Below are 22,085 nucleotides of genomic sequence, written 5' to 3' on the forward strand. Positions count from 1 at the left end.
TAAGGTCCCACAGTTGGCAGTGCATGTCAGTGAAAAACCAAGCTATGAGGTTGAAGGAAGTGTCCGTAGAGCTCAGAGACAGGATTGTGTCGAGGCATAGATCTGGGGAAGGTTACCAAAACAATTCTGCAGCATTGATGGTCCCCAAGAACACAGTGGCCTCCATCATTCTTCCTAGAGCTGGCCTCCCGGCCAAACTGAGCAATAGGGGAGAAGGACCTTGGTCAGGGAGGTGACCAAGAACCCGATGGTCACACTGACAGAGCTCTAGAGTTCCTCTGTGGAGATGGGAGAACCTTCCAGAAGGACAACCATCTCTGCAGTACTCCACCAATCAGACCTTTATGGTAGAGTGGCCAGATGGAAGCCACTCCTCAGTAAAAGGCACATGACAGCCCACTTGGAGTTTGCGAAAAGGCACCTAAAGACTCTCAGACCATGAGAAACAAGATTCTCTGGTCTGATGAAACCAAGATTCAACTCTTTGGCCTGAATGCCAAGCGTCATGTCTGGAGGAAGCCTGGTGGTGGCAGCATCATGCAGTGTGGGTGTTTTTCAGCGGCAGGTACTGGGAGACTAGTCAGGATTGAGGCAAAGATTAACAGAGCCAAGTACAGAGAGATCCTTGATGAAAACCTGCTCCAGAGCACTCAGGACCTCAGACTAAGGTGAACGTTCGCCTTCCAACAGGACAACGACCCTCAGCACACAGCCAAGACAACACAGGAGTTGCTTCGGGACAAGTCTCTGAATGTCCTTGAGTGGCCCAGCCAGAGCCCGGACTTGAACCCAATCGAACATCTCTGGAGAGACCTGAAAATAGTTGTGAGGCAATGCTCCCCATCCTGCCTGACAGAGGTTGAGAGGATCTGCAGAGAAGAATGGGAAACTCCCCAAATACAGGTGTGCCAAGCTTGTAGCGTCATACCCAAGAAGATGTGAGGCTTTAATTGCTGTCAAAGGTGCTTCAACAGAGTACTGAGTAAAGGGTCTGAATACTTATGTAAATGTGATATTTCTGTTTTTATTTTTATAAATTAGCGAAAATTTCTACAAACCTGTTTTTGCTTGGTCATTATAGGGTGTCGTGTCTTTGGGTCACCATTAAACTGAAGACATGTTTATCAAAATAACTTCCTGTAATTATTATCACGCGATTAAACTGATTAATCGGTTAAATATAATTAACTAGGAGATCGGGGCACCAAGGAAAATATTCAGATTACAAAGTTATAATTTTCCTAATATAACTTTCCTATATTATAACATATATTATATTATAGTATAGGCCGATTATCTTCTGGTTTAAATGGTGTATTTTACCTCGCGTCCAGTCTCATTCCAAACGTCATAAATTGTTGTATCTGCACGAACCCAGCCTTTACTAAGAGTCATCCATACATCAATTGTCTTAAAATCATTTATTTACTAAACTAAGTAATTCACAGAAAGCATACAAACAGTAATTATCATCACAAAGAATTGGTAGAGTAATGTGGCCTAGTGGCTAACAGGCATGGCTGGTGTCTTGTTAAACAAAGGGTCATAAATGGTCAGCTGAGGAGGCACACAGAGTTCATTAATATTAACAATTGATATGCTAAACCTTTGCACATGAACGCTCACTCATTCGGGAACAATTGCAATCAATATATATTTACGCTCAGTGTGTCGTCAGGATCCTTGTTGGAGAGTCGTTCTGTTGGAGAGTTCTCTCTCTCTCTCTCTCTCTCTCTCTCTCTCTCTCTCTCTCTCTCTCTCTCCGGTTAGAATGGATCTTTCAAATGTCGTTATAGAATGGATGTTTCGTTGGTCTTCGCGTTCAATGATATAATTTACTTAGCTGCAGACTAATAATTAATATCAAAGACTTGTTCTTATTCTGTCGGTATCGATAGTCTAAAAGTTAACCACGTGGTATAGTTCACTTTCAGTAGAGGAATTGGATGGTCAAACCTATTGGCCAACTCGCAATGGAGTGGAGGCCTGGTCTGCTCAATGTAAATCAGGGTGGGGGTTTTATAGGTGAACCTAGAACAGGCTTGTCAAATGACGCCTGGTCCTGTCTGTGTCCCTGGGGGGCGTGCCGATGACTGATTTAATCTTTGAACATAAATACATTCTATCACATTAACATCAGTACACAGCATCTCAATGTATCACAAATAGCTTTATCCTTATTAATACATTCTATACAACCATTTGTATGTATACAACCATTTGGATGCAAGTCCCATAGCTGAGGCTATTATATAATATGGCTATATGGTAATATGGCTATATTGTCTCTTCTGAGTATCACAAAATTGTACCAGCGGACCAGTTCGTAGCTGGATTCTTCACCAATCATTTATACCTTCTCCAGAACATAAATGTCATTCGGTTCCCCAATTCTGTGAGTTGGAAGAATTTCCTGTGTCTCTCTATGAACCATGTGGCAGGAGATTCTCCTCTGGAATTTTACAACCCCTTCACACAGGGCCTGGGTGAGGGGAGGTAGGTTGGGGGATGTTGCAAGGGGGAGGGGGTCAACTGTCCTCCCTGTACTCAAAGAGGGCAACGTCATGACAAGGGTATTATGTGTAGATTGATGAGGGAAGAAAACGATTTAATACATTTTAGAATAAGTCTGTAACCTAACAAAATGTGGAAAAAGTCAAGGGGTCTGAATACTTTCTGGCACTGTATACAGGGGGTTCTTTGAAGGTTCTTTTTTTTTTTTTAAACATACAAATTGTCCGTTTAAAAAAAATTGTTGTATGAAACGACTTAATTCTTACGAAAAAAGTAGAGATGCGTTTTACTTTTGACGGTCAAAAATGGACATATACAATTTAATCTGTGTTCATATCAGTGTTACCCAACTCCATTCGCTGAGTCTTCCTCTCTGTGTGTACTCTCCAGGTTAATCCCAGGGCCGTGGTCTCCCTGCAGCGTCACCTGTGGGCTCGGGAAACAGACACGGGAGCTGAAGTGTCGTGTCCTCCTCTCCTTCACCCAGACGGAGGTGGACCTGCCCGAGGAGGAGTGCGGCGAAGAGCGGCCCCAGTTGGAGAGGCCCTGCGATGGGGGAGCCTGTACTCTAGGCCCAGGCTTCTCTCCTGACCTCCAGGATCCTCAAGGCCCTCACACCCAGGGTGAGGAGCCCCACCACTGGGACTACAGGGGCTTTAGTGGCTGCTCGGCCTCCTGTGCTACAGGTGAGATGCACCGGTGCTTCAACGAAATCCAAACGTTGTCCCAAACATTGTAACATTGTTATCCCAACCATCATACCAAACAGATTTTCCCAAACATTATCCAAAATAATACTGCCACATTATCCCAAAAAGTCAATCAAAACATATTCCCAAACATTAATACAAACATTATCCTAAACATTACCCTAGGTATAATTCTAAATTCCAAACACTACTAAAAAGGGTTGTACTCTAGCATTATCCCAAACATGCAACATCCTTGTCTACATGATAAAACTGGTAATGACTCAAATAACTCCTTCACTATTACCCTGGCTTTCTTATTCAAGTTTCATATTTATTTTATACAGGATGGGATTCTCATAGTCATATACAGGAGGCCAGGGGTGACCAACTCATTTCCCCCCGGGGGCCACATTTGTTCTTTAATGAAGTTCTGAAGGCCACACTGAAAATTGCGTATATTTCCTTGCCATAAAATTTTGCAAAACATAGTCCTCTATCCATCGGGGAATTTTCAGCGCTCCCTGACTGTCTAGTGATTATTAGCGAGCTAAACAGTCAAGAAACTGTATGAATATAGGTCCATTATCATTTCTACACAGTTTGGATTTGGTTTCAGTCATTTTAAAGTATATTGAGTTAGTTTCCCCCCAAAACAAAATTGTTATTCATTTAGAAGAAGAACAAGTAGTCAGTAGATGCTTTGTAGATGCTTTGTTTTTATCTCAGTGTCCGTGTGTGACCTCTTTGTTTCTCTAACCCCACTAACCCCACTATCTCCCTCTCTCAGCTCGCCCTCTCTCAGCTCTCCCTCTCTGTGTTGTTCTCTGTTTTTAGTCTCCTTACCTCTCTGTTTTTCTCTCTTTTGTCATTCTCCCTTGCTCTCCACCTTGTCATTCTCCACCTAAACCACCCCCCCTCTCTCTCTCTCTAAGCCTGCCTACCCTCCCCCTCTCTCTCTCTAACTCTGTTCCCCCTCTCCCCCAGGGAGACAGACAGCGGTGGTCAGGTGTGTGAGCCGGGGGAGAGGAGGAGAGGAGGTTGATGATTCTCACTGTGACCCCTCCAGCCGCCCTCCAGTCATTGGCCGCATCTGCAACCCCGAGCCGTGTCCCCCAAGGTGAGAATCTAACACACATTAGGCAATCCTCTTCTGACTGGCTGGCTGGGTTGAAGTTCAGGCCAATCACAACAACTCATTTACATTCTATGTTTGACTAATGATCGATACTGCCAGGAACATACTTCTGTTGTCATGCAACAATACACGCTCATTAGCATACCCCTGTTTGTGTGTGTGTGTTCTTCAAGTTTTAAGTTTTATTAGTTGTATGAACAGGATACACATGGTATAACCGTCCAACGAAATGCTAACTTTCAGGTTGCTTCTCAACAATGCAACAACAATAACAAATAATACAATTTAAGACTATAAACATAAAGTAAATGGCTCAGTGTAATAGAAATAAGCATTTTAGCATAAGTATAATACAGGAAGGCACAAATTCTAGTACAATGTTTTGTATTGGGGAAGGACGGGATTGGGGGGCAAGTGTTTAAATTGTGCAGTATTAGCATTAGTAAATACAAGTCTGTTAGCAGCAATTGTGATGTGAGTAAGTGCAAAGGTGCAGAAAGTCAGTGCAAATGGTCAGTCCAGTTCAAGTGTTCAGCATACTTGTAGATAGAAACTGTCTTCCTCAGGCACCATTTCAAGTAGATGTCCTGGATGGGTGGGAACACACCCCAGTGATGTACTGGTCCGTCTTCACCACCCGCTGGAGGGCCTTGCAGTCGTAGACAGAGCCATTCCCATACCAGGCTGTGAGGTAACTGCTCAGTATGCTCTCGATGGTGCAGTGGTAGTATTTGGAGAGGATCCAGGGTGGCACGCTGAATTTCTTCAGCTGCCTTAGGAAGTAAAGATCCTCTTGTGCCCTCTTGACGAGCGGTGGTGTTGTTGGTCCATGTCAAGTCTTCGGCGAGGTGGACGTGGAGGAACCTAAAACTGTTCACTCTCTCGACTGCAGTGTCGTTGATGTGGATCGGTGCGTGTTCCCTCATCTGCGTCCTGAAGTCAACAATAAACTCCTTTGTTCTGCTGATATTGAGGGAGAGCTTGTTGTCCTGCCAGTTCACTCACATCCCTATAGGATGACTCAGGCCTACAACAGTGGAGTGGTCAGCACACAGTGGGTGTCGCCACACAGTCGTGGGTGAACAGGGAGTACAGCAGAGGAGTGAGGACACACCCCTGGGGAGCCCCTGTGTTAAGAGTCAGTGTGGAGGAGATGTTGTTGCCAATCCTCACAGCCTGTGGTCTGCTCGTCAGGAAGTCCAGGATCCAGTTGCAGAGGGTGGTGTTCAGACCCAGGGCTTTGAGCTTGGTGTCAAGCTTGGAGGGAACAATAGTGTTGAATGCTGAACTCAGTCAATGAACAGCATTCTCACATAGGTGTTCCTCTTGTCCAGATGTGTTAGGGCCGTGTATGTGGGTGCGTGCCAGCGTGCGTGCATGCATGCATTAGTTCGTGTGTTCTTCTCTTACCCGTAAACACATGAACATACTCCTCCCACCGTTTCTCATTGTCCAGTGAAGCCAAACATCCTCTGTCACCCAGGATGTTTGTTAACGACCAATCGGATGTTTCTGTTCCTGTAACAACATCCTGTTGTAGTAAATGTGAAGCCGAGGTAAACACGGTGGAAGCACAGCGTAACTGTTTTCTCCTCTCGACCGTGTCCCTCTAACTGAAACCTTTCCTATACTGTCTTATTTAGACATCTGGTTGTTTGTTTCACTTCTGACAAGGCCTGCTGCACACTAGGTTTGCGCTGTAAATGGCACCCTATTCCCCATGTAGTGCACTACTTGCTGGTCAAAAGAAGTGCACTCTATAGGGAATAGGGTGTCATTTGGGACGCAGACAAAATTAATTGGAGAGGGAATGGGAGTCCGTGTTGTAGGTGTTCTGGCAGAAGTGAATGTCATTTGAGAGAGGACAGGTTCTCAGAGCATCAGACAAAGACAGATACAGGCAGACACACACAGTACCCAGAGACAGACAGGCCGACACACACAGTACCCAGAGACAGACAGGCCGACACACACAGTACCCAGAGACAGACAGGCCGACACACACAGTACCCAGAGACAGACAGCCCGACACACACAGTACCCAGAGCCAGACAGGCCGACACACACAGTATCCAGAGACAGACAGGCCGACGCACACAGTACCCCGAGACAGACAGGCCGACGCACACAGTACCCAGAGACAGACAGGCCGACGCACACAGTACCCAGAGACAGATACAGGCAGACGCACACAGTACCCAGAGACAGACCTAAAGATAAGGATCAGCCAACCAAGCCCCAAATTGCCGTCACAATCCATGGAACTAGCGTGTGTAGTTTTAACATACACAGAATGCAGGTGGTTCCAATATCACTGGCAAGGTCTCAACTAGTGTTTTTAACTCGTTATGAAATCTTTTAAGTGTCAGCCATGCATGCCTTAAGAGACATAGGCATAGTCCCAAATTGTACCCTATTCCTTATATATAGTGCACTACTTTTGACCAGGCCCCAAAGTGCACTAAATAGAGAATAGGGAGCCATTTGGGACGAAGACATACCTTTTGAGTGAAGCACAGCTTCTAAAAACAAATAATTTTTCATTCAACCTTAGAATAACTTTGAAATGAGGTTCATCTTTGTAATTAAAGTTAGGATAAACATTGCAAATACATTTCTGTTTTCTATGGTGGAATCAAACTTAGAATAAACATTTAGATGATTGCTGCATCGTGGAGAGGCTTGAATAATAATACAATTGGAGTTTGTGGTCTGACATAACAACTACTAATGGCTTCAGCAGTAACCTGAGTAAAGTTGTTTCTCCAACCGCAGAAACACAGTAGACTCTCTGGCCCCAGAGTTGAGCTCACGCAAGGCTTGTTCATTCAGACAGCCCTATGATGCCACACAGACAGCCCTATGATGCCACACCACAGACAGCCCTATGATGCCACACCACAGACAGCCCTATGATGCCACACCACAGACAGCCCTATGATGCCACACCACAGACAGCCCTATGATGCCACACCACAGACAGCCCTATGATGCCACACCACAGACAGCCCTATGATGCCACACCACAGACAGCCCTATGATGCCACACAGACAGTCCTATGATGCCACACCACAGACAGCCCTATGATGCCACACCACAGACAGCCCTATGTTGCCACACCACAGACAGTCCTATGATGCCACACCACAGACAGCCCTATGATGCCACACAGACAGCCCTATGATGCCACACCACAGACAGCCCTATGATGCCACACCACAGACAGCCCTATGATGCCACACCACAGACAGCCCTATGATGCCACACCACAGACAGCCCTATGATGCCACACCACAGACAGCCCTATGATGCCACACCACAGACAGCCCTATGATGCCACACCACAGACAGCCCTATGATGCCACACCACAGACAGCCCTATGATGCCACACCACAGACAGCCCTATGATGCCACACCACAGACAGTCCTATGATGCCACACCACAGATAGCCCTATGATGCCACACAGACAGTCCTATGATCCTACACAGACAGTCCTATGATCCTACACAGACAGTCCTATGATCCTACACAGACAGTGGGCAGGGATTTGGGTGACAGCCCATACCAGCCAGGAGTAGCATTTGTCCCTGGCCCTGGGTGTATCTCAATAGTCTAAAGCAGCTCGCCTTCCTTAATCTCCTTCCCTTCAATCCCACTATTGAGATACACCCCAAGTCTGTGGCACTAGGACAGTGGGCATGGAGAGATTGGTAAGAGTGTGGGTACCAGCCATGCCATGGACCAACAACACCACCACTCTTGTCAAGAGGGCGCAACAGCGTCTCCACTTCCTAAAGCGGCTGAAGAAAGTTGGCATGCCGCCCCGGGTCCTCTCCAAATACTACCGCTGCACCATCGAGAGCATCCTGACTGGTTGCATCATGGCCTGGTATGGGAATTGCTCCGGCCATGACTGCAAGGCCCTCCAGCGGGTGGTGAAGACGGCCCAGTAAATCACAGGGACCGTACTCCCACGCATTCCACCAAATCTACTTGAAACAGTGCCTGAGGAAGGCACACAGCATCATCAAGGACTCCACACATCCCAGCCACGAGCTGTTCTCTCCCTTCCCGTCGGGCAGACGGTATTGGATCATGAGGTCTGATAACAACAGGCTCAGAGACAGTTTCTATTTACAAGCTATCAGACTGCTGAACACTTAAACTGGACCGACCACCTGCTCTGATTCTCTGCACCTTAGCACACATGCACTCACTTATGCAAACACACACATACACACATATGTATATATATATATACACTGCTCAAAAAAATAAAGGGAACACTTAAACAACACAATGTATCTCCAATTCAATCACACTTCTGTGAAATCAAACTGTCCACTTAGGAAGCAACACTGATTGACAATACATTTCACATGCTGTTGTGCAAATGGGATAGACAACAGGTGGAAATTATAGGCAATTAGAAAGACACCCCCAATAAAGGAGTGGTTCTGCAGGTGGGGACCACAGACCACTTCTCAGTTCCTATGCTTCCTGGCTGATGTTTTGGTCACTTTTGAATGCTGGCAGTGCTTTCACTCTAGTGGTAGCATGAGACGGAGTCTACAACCCACACAAGTGGCTCAGGTAGTGCAGCTCATCCAGGATGGCACATCAATGCGAGCTGTGGCAAGAAGGTTTGCTGTGTCTGTCAGTGTAGTGTCCAGAGCATGGAGGCGCTACCAGGAGACAGGCCAGTACATCAGGAGACGTGGAGGAGGCCGTAGGAGGGCAACAACCCAGCAGCAGGACCGCTACCTCCGCCTTTGTGCAAGGAGGAGCAGGAGAAGCACTGCCAGAGCCCTGCAAAATGACCTCCAGCAGGCCACAAATGTGCATGTGTCTGCTCAAATGGTCAGAAACAGACTCCATGAGGGTGGTATGAGGGCCCTATGTCCACAGGTGGGGGTTGTGCTTACAGCCCAACACCGTGCAGGACGTTTGGCATTTGCCAGAGAACACCAAGATTGGCAAATTCGCCACTGGCGCCCTGTGCTCTTCACAGATGAAAGCTGGTTCACACTGAGCACATGTGACAGACGTGACAGAGTCTGGAGACGCCGTGGAGAACGTTCTGCTGCCTGCAACATCCTCCAGCATGACCGGTTTGGCGGTGGGTCAGTCATGGTGTGGGGTGGCATTTCTTTTGGGGGCCGCACAGCCCTCCATGTGCTCGCCAGAGGTAGCCTGACTGCCATTAGGTACCGAGATGAGATCCTCAGACCCCTTGTGAGACCATATGCTGGTGCGGTTGGCCCTGGGTTTCTCCTAATGCAAGACAATGCTAGACCTCATGTGGCTGGAGTGTGTCAGCAGTTCCTGCAAGAGGAAGGCATTGATGCTATGGACTGGCCCGCCCATTCCCCAGACCTGAATCCAATTGAGCACATCTGCAACATCATGTCTCGCTCCATCCACCAACGCCACGTTGCACCACAGACTGTCCAGGAGTTGGCGGATGCTTTAGTCCAGGTCTGGGAGGAGATCCCTCAGGAGACCATCCGCCACCTCATCAGGAGCATGCCCAGGCGTTGTAGGGAGGTCATACAGGCACGTGGAGGCCACACACACTACTGAGCCTCATTTTGACTTGTTTTAAGGACATTACATCAAAGTTGGATCAGCCTGTAGTGTGGTTTTCCACTTTAATTTTGAGTGTGACTCCAAATCCAGACCTCCATGGGTTGATAAATTGGATTTCTATTGATTATTTTTGTGTGATTTTGTTGTCAGCACATTCAACTATGTAAAGAAAAAAGAATTTAATAAGATTATTTATTTCATTCAGATCTAGGATGTGTTGTTTAAGTGTTCCCTTTATTTTTTTGAGCAGTATATATATATATATATATATATATATATATATATATATATATATATTACATTCATGCTACACACACATCACAACTGCTGCTACCAGACTTATTATACTGCTCAGTTTATATACTTTCCCCCTTCCCCAATACACTTCGAAATATTGGACTATAAAGGATCCCTTCCTGTATTATATTGATGTTAAATGTTTATTCTATTCTACTGAGACATTTACTTTATGTTAGTATTCTTATATTTTATTATTTGGGGTTCAAGCTGCGAAGCTGGTGAAACTCTCTTGTATTTGTTCCAGTTCCTTATTGTTATTATTATGTTCCTTTTTCTGCTGTTTTGGTGAAAAAATTGCTGTGAGATGAAAAGGCTCAGGATTGTGTAACTTAGCAACATGGTAAAGGCCCAAGAGCCACACCCTCTCATGCAATACCATGCCGATTGGCCACATAGTGGCTCTATAACAAGCGATTGAAAATGCAAACTTTGAAAGGTCAGCCCCCGCATCCTGTATGACCTAGAGTCATGAAATGTTATACATATTTCCCTCTCATCACACAGAACAAACTTGCCTCAAGAACCCATAAAATTCATTATGATGGATTTTCCACCATTTTTTATTTTGTGAAAAACACTTAAAACATTACTCTTCTGGCACCGAATGACTCGATCTTCACCAAACTTGATATCTGAAATCTATCGACCAAGGTCTGTAAGCGCATTATAATCCATGTTAGTATGTCAAACAACATTGCCGCAACTGACAAATAAACATTCACGTGGGCGTGGTCTGTCACATAAATGCATATAAATCAGTCCCGGATATTGGTATTGTAACGGAACTTGGTACACATGTTCCAAACACTGTGAGGACTGGAAATATGCAAGAAAATTGATATCGACCACACAATGGTGCTATAACGGGTACGTTTATTTTTCTCTTGGTCTGTTTCTCTTGGGACACATGCTCAAGCATATGAGTCTAGCTAACCTGTAAAATATGGTCTGCAGGGTAGTGTATGTGTCACGTCCTGACCAGTAAAAGAGGTTATTTGTTATTGTAGTTTGGTCAGAACGTGGCAGGGGTGTGTTTGTTTAGAGTGTTTCGGGGTTTGTTGGGCTATGTTCTTGTTAGTTTATTTCTATGTTAGTTCTAGTATGTCTATTTCTATGTGGTGTTTATTGGGTGGAGCTTCAATTGGAAGCAGCTGCTCCTCGTTGCTTCTAATTGACGGTCCTATTTAAGAGGGGTGTTTTTCTATGGGATTGGTGGGTAGTTGTTCCTTGTATAGCTGTAAGCCTTACAGGACTGTTTATCGTCGTTGGTTTTGTATACGTGTGTTTTGTTTTGTTTTGTTTTTCCTTCTTTCTACCTAATAAAAAGAAGATGAGTATACATATTCCCGCTGCGTTTTGGTCCAATCCATATGACACCCGTGACAGTATGGTTATATCTGTGGCTAACATTGAGCAGTCGTAACGAGAGAGAAACTGAAAGAGAGAAACAGAGAGAGTGTGTGTGTGTGTGTGTGTGTGGAGTGAAAGAGGCAGGAACCTGGTTAATGTTCAAGGAAAAGACTCTGATTGATTCTAAACGGCTTGTCAGACTGTGCTCTCATTAAGAGAGCATTTGATGAGAGTCAAGCACGCGCACACACACACACACACACACACACACACACACACACACACACACACACACACCACAGATTGTTTTCTCAATCGCTAACCCCTTGCTAAAGGCTGCAGGACAGCTGGCTCAGAGGGCTAGTGCTCGCTGCGTTCAGGAAAAAGCTGATCTTGATTAAGATCAAATTGTTTTATTGACACTAATAAGAGCAGTGTTTTATAACAGAAACACTGCAGAAATAAAGCAGAAATAAATCTACCATTTAGAGTAGAATAACTACCTTCATGGCAGGTTTTGTTGAGCAGTAGATCTTCTCTTGTGGTCGGCTGCATCCAGGTTTCTGTTTCATGGAGATGATGGTTATTGCAGAGTAGAAGACTGCTGTGCTATTTATGATCTTATAAATACAGACATCTCAAAGGATGCATCCCAAATGGCACACTGTTCCCTACATAGTGCACAACTCTTGACCAGAGCCCTATGGGCCCTAGTTAAATCTAGTGCACTATACAGGGAATAGGGTGCCATTTGGGATGTACAAAAATACTTGTGATCCCAGTCAGAACAAAGCCCTGGGAGTGTTGTCTCTGAGGTACTAAGATGGTACGGTATTCTCATCAGTTATCCGGGAGCTCTTAAAATAGACCTCTTAGATAAACAGTGTTTCCTCTTTTGCTTTCTCACTCTTACATAAGATGGTGGATGAAGGCACCATAATTGTGTTCCAAATGACACCCTATGGGCCCTGGTCAAAAGGAGTGCACTACATTAAGAATAGCTGCCATTCAGGACGCAGTCACCATCTTTCTCCTACAGCGTCGTTGCGTTTTGGTACAACAGAAGTACATTCATTTCCAATGGAACGCAGTTACAGTGCGTTCTGTGTGCTGCATACCTTGGATTTATCGAACATATTTCATCAAATTGTATGCGTAGCCGGCTTGACAGAAATGGTAGCAGAAGGTGAATGTTGAACTTTTGTTGCACACATAAAGAGGTAATAGTGCGTACCATTTTGCACAATAACGCTGTCGGTGTGATCGAGGCGTAAGCCATAATGCTGCTAAAATGTTAGTCCAGGTAGCTATTTGGTTAACTATTTAACTATCTTCATTGACCCTTTTGACTCATCACATATCAAATAAAATAACATTTTATTGGTCCATATGTTATTCTGGGTGTAACGAAATGCTTGTGTTCCTAGTTCCAACAGTGCAGTAATATCTAACAATACACAACTATACAAACTGATCTAAAGGTTAGAGTGCTGCTGCTCCTTCTTCACCACACTGTCTGTGTGGGTGGACCATTTCAGAGTGTCACTTATCTGAAGCTTTTCACCCTCTCCACTGCGGTCCCGTCGATGTGGATGGGGGCGTGCGCCCTCTGCTGTCCCCTGAAGTCCACGATCAGCTCCTTCATTTTGTTGACATTGAGGGAGAGGTTGTTTTCCTGTTACCACTCCGCCAGGGCCCTCACCTCCTCCCTGTAGGCTGTCTCGTCATTGTTGGTAATCAGGCCTACTAATGTTGTGTCGTCTGCAAACTTGGCCCCGCAGAAATGAACAGGGAGTACAGGAGGGCGCTGATGCTGCTGCTACCGTTCATTATCTATCCTGTTGGCTAGTCACTTTATCCCTACCTACATGTTCATATCTACCGCAGTTACCTCCTACCCTGCTCATCCACTCTGTACTGGTACCCCGTGCATATAGCCATGTTATCGTTACTCATTGTGGATTTAATCCTCGTGTTATTATTTCTCTTTTGTTTCTCTCTGTATTGTTGGGAAGGGCCTGTAACTAAGCATTTCACTGTTAGTCTCCACCTATTGATTCTCTCTGCGTTGTTGGAAAGGCCTGTAACTAAGCATTTCACTGTTAGTCTCCACCTGTTGTTTACCAAGCATGTGACTAATAACGTGATTAGATTTTGATCTTTGCAGGGTATCTCCATCTATGATATCTAACTTAATGTACGGTTGGAAGAAACCATTTATGAAACAATGGATGGATGGATGGCTGGCTGGATGGATGGACATGATGGATGGATGGATGGATGGATGGATGGATGGATGGATGGATGGATGGACGTATGGGTGGATGGATGGACGGATGGACGTATGGACGGACTGATGGGTGGATGGATGGACGGCTGGATGGATGGACATGATGGATGGATGGATGGACGTATGGGTGGATGGATGGACGGATGGACGTATGGGTGGATGGATGGATGGATGGATGGACATGATGGATGGATGGATGGATGGATGGATGGATGGATGGATGGATGGATGGATGGATGGATGGACGTATGGGTGGATGGATGGATGGCTGGATGGACGGATGGACGTATGGACGGACTGATGGGTGGATGGATGGACGGCTGGATGGATGGATGGACTGATGGGTGGATGGATGGATGGCTGGATGGGTGGATGGGTGAATGGACGGATGAATGGGTTTATTTAATGATTCAATTATTGATTGATTGAATGAATGATGGCTAGATGTGTTGGTCCCTGAGTAGGCTTGCTGAGGGAAGCACTACACCAGGTCCTCACCACATATTCTTTGAGAGAAGAAGAACACAGAGAAACGCTCCCAAAGTGATGTATCTCTATTGAGAAGTAGGTTTCTCATCTACTGGGTGATTTACTGTCTTCTACTGTGGTAATAGATGTACACAGGAAACAGCTGTAGGGTGCGGGCTTTATAAACACACACACGCACACATACAGTTATACACACAAACACACACATACAGTTATACACATACAGTTATACACACACACACACACACACACACACACACACACACACACACACACACACACACACACACACACACATACAGTTATTCACACAAACACACACACACACACACACACACACACACATACATACAGTTATACACATACAGTTATACACACACACACGCACACATACAGTTATACACACAAACACACATACAGTTATACACATACAGTTATACACACAAACACACACACACATACAGTTATTCACACAAACACACACATACAGTTATACACATAGTTATACACATACAGTTATACACATACAGTTACACACAAACACACACATACAGTTATACACATACAGTTATACACAAACACACACATACAGTTATACACATACAGTTATACACAAACACACACATACAGTTATACACACAAACAGACACATACAGTTATACACATTGTTATACACATACAGTTATACACATACAGTTATACACATACAGTTATACACACACATACAGTTATACACATACAGTTATACACATACAGTTATATACACACACACACATACAGTTATACACATACAGTTATACACACAAACACACACATACAGTTATACACATACAGTTATACACATACAGTTATACACAAACACACACATACAGTTATACACATACAGTTATACACACTCAAAGCTGCTTCTGAGTTCTGACCCAGTGCAACTCAGAGACCAGTAGTCCCTTAGCTCCCTCTCTTCCCCTCACATCTCTGTCTGTCTGTCTGTCTGTCTGTCTGTCTGTCTGTCTGTCTGTCTGTCTGTCTGTCTGTCTGTCTGTCTGTCTGTCTGTCTGTCTGTCTGTCTGTCTGTCTGTCTGTCCACCTTCTCTGACCTCTCCCCTCTCTCCCTCCCTCCCACCTCCCTTTCTCTCTCCAGTGCTGCTGTTATAACTCACTTTTTAAGGACTAATGACAGTGGCAGGCCTGCCTTGTGTTTATCTTTACTTTATGAAAGCCATTTATGAGACTAGGAGTCACTATGGGTCCTCTCTCTCTTCGTGGAAATAATGGCATCTGCACTCGCCTCCATAAAAACAACATACCCGGTGTGTGTGTGTGTGTGTGTGTGCGTGTGCGTGCGTGTGTGTGTGCATGACTGTGCGTGTGTTTCTCAGTGTAATGATTTATGTGTCTAACATCCTCCCTCCCTCTCTCCTAGGTGGGAGGTGACAGCGTGGACTCGTTGCTCTGCATCGTGTGGGGTGGGCATCCAGACCAGGAGTGTGTTCTGCATGCGTGTGCTCTCCGTAGAGCAGCAGGATAGTGTGAGTGTGTCAGAGAAGGAGTGCAGGGAGTTCAAGCCGTCCATCCTTCAACCCTGCAACCAGGTGGACTGCCCTCCAGTATGGGAGACTGAGCCCTGGCAGGAGGTATGAAGGAGACGTCGTGGTGTGTTGTGTGTGTGTGTGTGTGTGTGTGTGTTAGGTATACGTTTTAGGCATCAAAGTTTATTATGGATAAATTGACGTTTTCTCTCTCTCTCTCTCTCTCTCTCTCTCTCTCTCTCTCTCTCTCTCTCTCTCTCTCTCTCTCAGTGCTCCCTCTCCTGTGGCGGGGGTAGCCAGGTACGTACGGTGTTCTGTAAACAGCTGTTGTCTACGGGGGCCTACTGGACACTGGGGGACACAGCATGCCCAGGGGCCAAACCGGCCCCTCACAGGACCTGCTCCAAGACGGACTGTCTGCCCTACATGGCAGGGGGAGAGTGGGGGAAGGTGAGTGGGGATGGGGGAGGGAGGAGAGAGACTGAGGGAGAGAAGGAGAAGATTAATGGAGGGATGGGGAGGGAGGAGAGGGGGATGAAGGGAGAGTAGGAGAATGTGAGTAGAGAGGTTGCAGGGGGATGGATGGATGGAGGGAGGCAGAGTGGGGTAGGTGAGTGGAGGGAGGGAAGGAGGGGTTGTGTCAGAGGGACAGTGAAAGGAGGAGGGCAATTCCATTTTGATAACACAAAGTTGTAAAGAAACAAAATGCATAATGAATGTGTGTGTTGCAGTGCTCTGTGTCCTGTGGTCTGGGGATCCAACGTAGGGAGCCAGTGTGTCGGAGGCTGACCTCAGCTGGACAGCAGGTGATGCTGGCGAGGAGGCTCTGCAACGGCCTCTCCTCTCCACCCCTGGTCAGGACCTGCCGAATGATCACCTGCCCTGGTGAGTACACACACACACACACACACACACACACACACGTAGTGAATGCATACATTTCATTTCATTTCATGCATTTGTTTTTTGTACTGGCCCCCCGTGGGAATCAAACCCACAAAACTGGCGTTGCACACACCATGCTGGCGTTGCACACACCATGCTCTACCAACTGAGCCACAGGGAAGACTGTGCACACACACGTGCACACACTCATACACACACACACACACTCTCATACACAACACAAACACACACACCACACATTCACACACATACATACAACCACACACATACACACACTTCCCATGTCTGGGGAGAAATGTCTTGTGGTGTTCCGTCTGATGTCAGTGGTCCGTAAAGCTCAACTCTACAGAGATGTGACGCACCAGATTAGAGATTCTGAAAGCATACTGTCTCTGCATCCCAAATGGCACCCTGTTGTCTCAAAATTAGTGTACTATATAGGGAATAGGGTGCCATTGGGTCCTGGTCAAAAGTAGTGCACTAGGAAATAGGGTGCCATTTGGGACATATTCACTGTGAACATGCTATGGGTGAGTAGGAGTCTTAAATATGTACACTTGAAAGTGATCCAAAGTAGTATAGAGAATAGGGTACCATTTGTGATCCAGCCACTGTGACCATACTGTGCCTGAGTACAAAGTCTTCGATATCTATATGTCTGGAAAGTGATTATCCATGAGAATAAAGACACAGGAACATGTCCCATCCTTCAAAATGACTGTTCTTTATCAGGCCATCGACAGCTCCAGTTCTCACTTTGAATGTTTACATTTGAACCGACTAATCAAAAAAAAGTATATATATATTATATATATACCTACAGTATAGGCATGTTATCTATGCCAACGTACAAACAGTACACCATTACTGACCGCAATCTACACACCACACACACACACACACACACACACATACACTGTAAGCCAACTACTGTTCAGTGCAGCAAAGTGTACTTCCAGAATGAAGAAAACATCTGAAAAGCATACAGAAGTAAGGTCAATGGTTGTGTGTGAGTTCACACTGTAAAGGAAATAGTCCACTCTCCTACGGTGTGTGTGTGTGTGTGTGCCCCAAAGAGTTCACTGTGTGTCTGATAGCTACCATCTCTCTGAACTGCCTCAACAGAGAGAGGACATACAATACATGATTGAGTACCTCACAAATGTCACAGCTACTCCTTAAAGGAAATGTGTGTATGTGTGTGTGTGTGTGTGTGTGTGTGTGTGTGTGTGTGTGTGTGTGTGTGTGTGTGTGTGTGTGTGTGTGTGTGTGTGTGTGTGTGTGTGTGTGTGTGTGTGTGTGTGTTTGAGAAACTGTCCTACCCAGCTGCTGCTTATGAGGGCCAGGGTCAGAGTGGGGTCATGGTGTGTGTGAGTGATGTGCGCACATGCCCATGCCTCTGTGTATGAACTTTCAACATGTCAGTATACTACACCTTTAGATTCACAATATGGTAGTGTGTATACTACACCTATAGATTCACAATAGGGTAGTGTGTATACTTCACCTACAGATTCACAATAGGGTAGTGTGTATACTACACCTATAGATTCACAATATGGTAGTGTGTATACTACACCTATAGATTCACAATATAGTAGTGTGTATACTACACCTTTTAGATTCACAATATGGTAGTGTGTATACTACACCTATAGATTCACAATATGGTAGTGTGTATACTACACCTATAGATTCACAATAGGGTAGTGTGTATACTTCACCTATAGATTCACAATAAGGTAGTGTGTATACTACACCTATAGATTCACAATAGGGTAGTGTGTATACTACACCTATAGATTCACAATAGGGTAGTGTGTATACTGTGTTTTGTGTTTGAAGATATTAGATGGATTGACTTCACATTAACCAAAGGATTTGACTCTCCCCTGCTGTCATGCTAGCCTCAGGCTGTGTCCCAAACAGCACCTTATTCCAAAAACAGTGCATTACTTTTCATCAGGTCCCATAGGGCTCTGGTCAGTACTGCACTATATAGGGATTAAGGTGCCATTTGGGATGTAGCCTCAGAGTCTCAAGCACAAGGTCATGTTGCCTCATCCTTCTAGCCCAGACCTTATCTCATTCCCTGTTATCAAAGCTAATGATATCAAATCCACAGGATTAACTTGACCCAGATATACAGGGAGTGTGCTTCCCAAATGGCACCCTATTCGCCATATAGTACACTACTTTGGAGCAGAGTCCACATTGCCTCACAGTCTAAGTATGACCATACAGGCTCTGGTCACTACATAGGGAATAGAGTGCCATTTGGTATGCTGACAGAGAGTGCGTTAGAGGGAGGGTCCGCATGCATTGCCTCACAGTCTAAGTATGACCATCAGTCAGTACGAGATAGAAATTACAGCAATTGAGGTGTACTGCTCTTTCGTGAGAGCTTGGTTTTAAGTCCAGCGGATTCCAGACGGAACAGGGTGGAAGATCTTGTTCTCTACTGATTGACTCTTTTCTCATTTTAAGATCACTTTATTAGATCACTTTATTAGATCACAAGGTCCAACCGAAATGTGAGTTCTGCTTTTAACCCCTACAAAGACATAAATACACCCAGGTTTTGGAGAGGTGCGAGGAGCTGCCACACTGGGCGCCCCGGGGAGCTGTTGTTATGGGGGGTTAAGTGCTTTGCTCAAGGGCACAACGACAGGCAATGGCATCTGGGATTTGATACCAGCAACCCTCTGGTTGCCAGCTCACTTCCCGACAAATCTTTCCTGTCAGATCCATTTAACCTCTGTCTATCTGCTACTAACTGCTGGTAATATATTATCATTTTCACTCATTACCTTCAATTTAAGTTTTATTTATAATATTTTCTTTATTTAATTTCTGCTATAGCCTATATTTGTCATGTGAGTAAATGACAATGGTTTAATTCACTGTAAGAGGTTGACCACTGTTATGTTCTCTCTTTCTCTGTCTCTATCTCTCTGTCTCTCTCTCTGTCTCTCTGTCTCCCTCATTCTCTCTCTCTCCCTTCCTCTTTCCCTCCATCCATCCTTCACTTCAGAGCATAAGACAGAGATGAACCCCAGACAGCTTGTGAAGGAAGCATTCAGAATCAACCAGCAACCCACAAAGGAGACAGGGAAGGAAGCATCAAAGGAAACAATCAAGGAACCAGTAAAGCGTTGTCCGTTGATTCTAGGCTTGAGTCGTATCTACATCCAGACCCGGCAGGAGAAACGCCTCCACCTGACCGTCGGCGGGCGTGCTTACCTCCTACCAAAAACCTCCCTGATCATCAAATGCCCTGTCCGGCGCTTCCAGGTTGGATCCTTTCCTCATGGTCTTTATTGTTGTAATGGATGAGAACATATGCCATGGCTGGGGTTTCCAGGTTGGATCCTTTCCTCATGGTCTTTATTGTTGTAATGGATGAGAACATATGCCATGGCTGGGGTTTCCAGGTTGGATCCTTTCCTCATGGTCTTTATTGTTGTAATGGATGAGAACATATGCCATGGCTGGGGTTTCCAGGTTGGATCCTTTCCTCATGGTCTTTATTGTTGTAATGGATGAGAACATATGCCATGGCTGGGGTTTCCAGGTTGGATCCTTTCCTCATGGTCTTTATTGTTGTAATGGATGAGAACATATGCCATGGCTGGGGTTTCCAGGTTGGATCCTTTCCTCATGGTCTTTATTGTTGTAATGGATGAGAACATATGCCATGGCTGGGGTTTCCAGGTTGGATCCTTTCCTCATGGTCTTTATTGTTGTAATGGATGAGAACATATGCCATGGCTGGGGTTTCCAGGTTGGATCCTTTCCTCATGGTCTTTATTGTTGTAATGGATGAGAACATATGCCATGGCTGGGGTTTCCAACTATGACTGGACATGTTTATCATTTAAAATCACTTACATTTCATTTTGTAGATTCATTCCGGCAATAGACAAATCTCCCTGAACAGCTGTTCTGCTCAGCTTGTCAGGAGGTAAAGGCCATTCCAGGACTCCAGTCTAAATGGAGAGGTTGGCCTCCTTAGCTCTTATTTTTGCCTTGTGTTTTGTCTTGTATGTTGCATCTAGAAAGCCTACATCCGTTGGGAGAAGGACGGCCGCCCCCTGCCCAGCTGCAAGCGTCTGGGCGTCACCAAATCTGGTTCTCTAAAGATCCACAGCCTAGGGGTCGTGGACAGTGGGGTGTACGTGTGTATCGCTGGCCCCGCCTCCGACACATTCACCCTTAAACTGATTGGCAGCGACAGCAGACTGATTGACCGACCGGTTGAAAACAAATCATACCCCGAACCTGGCCTAGACCTGACCAGGATTCAACCACGAGTCAACCCTCAGGACTGGGACCCCCAGGGTCTTCCTCACTGCCTCCCCTTTACCCCCAGCCTCAAAGGTCCCAGTCTGTCTCTGCTGCCCGGTGGTGTGGAGGCCTCGGTGCTGCAGGTGCAGGTGGGGGCCTCCGTGCTGCAGCCCTGGAGCCTGGAGGAGAGGGTGAGGAACGTGAGTCTGCAGGCGGAGATGGGAGAGATCAGCCAGGAACAGGCTTCTCAGATCATCTACACCCTCATCACAGAGATGTCTGGAGTACAACAGGCCTCCACAGAGCATTGGAAAGGGACCAAGGAGGAGACGGAGAACCCAAAAGGTAACGTTTTGTTATGATAGAAAATAATCCAATACAATAGAATACAACTTTTTCCCTCCAAGGACGTCACCGTACCAGAATGAAAAACACCACATGTACATCGTACACATTAGAAACAGTTACCCAGGCACACCATGCTGTACATTGACACATATAGGACAGAAACACTCACATCATTCATAATGAATCTGCAAGTGTCTGAGAAGTTGTTTTGCATAATATAATATACAGTATTACATAACATTTTTGTATAATAGTTATGTAATGTATGCAGTTACCATGTTGTTTCTAAGTAAACACCAGGTAGTTAGCGGGCTGTAGAATAAAGTTTAATGCTAGTTTTCACTCAGAGGGCTCTATTTTCGGGCCGGCGTTAAGGCAGCGCTAGTGTCAAATGCACGCTAGTTTGCAATTTTATCATGGAAATTCTGGCACACTGGTATTTTCCAGCCCTAAAGCCATGTTTGGCAATTTACCTTTCTAATATCAGCACACTTGCGCTCAGATGGGAGGGGTTGGAAATATTTGAGGCGTGTCCTTAAAAACATGATCCAAAGTGCTATTTTCAGGCAGTACTGGTAGGGATATTTAAGACCAACCAAAAGCTGGTTTGGTTATGACATGAATATTGACAGCAGAAACACAGCCTATCCAG

The 22,085-nt window shown here is 45.4% G+C and overlaps 1 protein-coding gene across 3 annotated transcripts in view; it reads left to right on the forward strand.

Annotated features, from left to right (window-relative positions):
- LOC106591065 (ADAMTS-like protein 3) overlaps nucleotides 1-22,085 on the forward strand; it is a 251,145-nt gene that overhangs the window by 196,736 nt on the left and 32,324 nt on the right. For 2 of the 3 annotated variants that reach the window (XM_045708303.1, XM_045708304.1), the window contains exons 16-22: nucleotides 2,905-3,200; nucleotides 4,191-4,323; nucleotides 15,787-15,997; nucleotides 16,163-16,342; nucleotides 16,624-16,777; nucleotides 19,833-20,092; nucleotides 20,857-21,430. In XM_045708303.1, the coding sequence (XP_045564259.1) occupies nucleotides 2,905-3,200; nucleotides 4,191-4,323; nucleotides 15,787-15,997; nucleotides 16,163-16,342; nucleotides 16,624-16,777; nucleotides 19,833-20,092; nucleotides 20,857-21,430 (1,808 nt within the window). The other variant, XM_045708305.1, reaches the window with a different exon arrangement.

This window comes from Salmo salar, chromosome ssa26 (assembly GCF_905237065.1).
Source record: "Salmo salar chromosome ssa26, Ssal_v3.1, whole genome shotgun sequence".
NCBI lineage: Eukaryota > Metazoa > Chordata > Actinopteri > Salmoniformes > Salmonidae > Salmo > Salmo salar.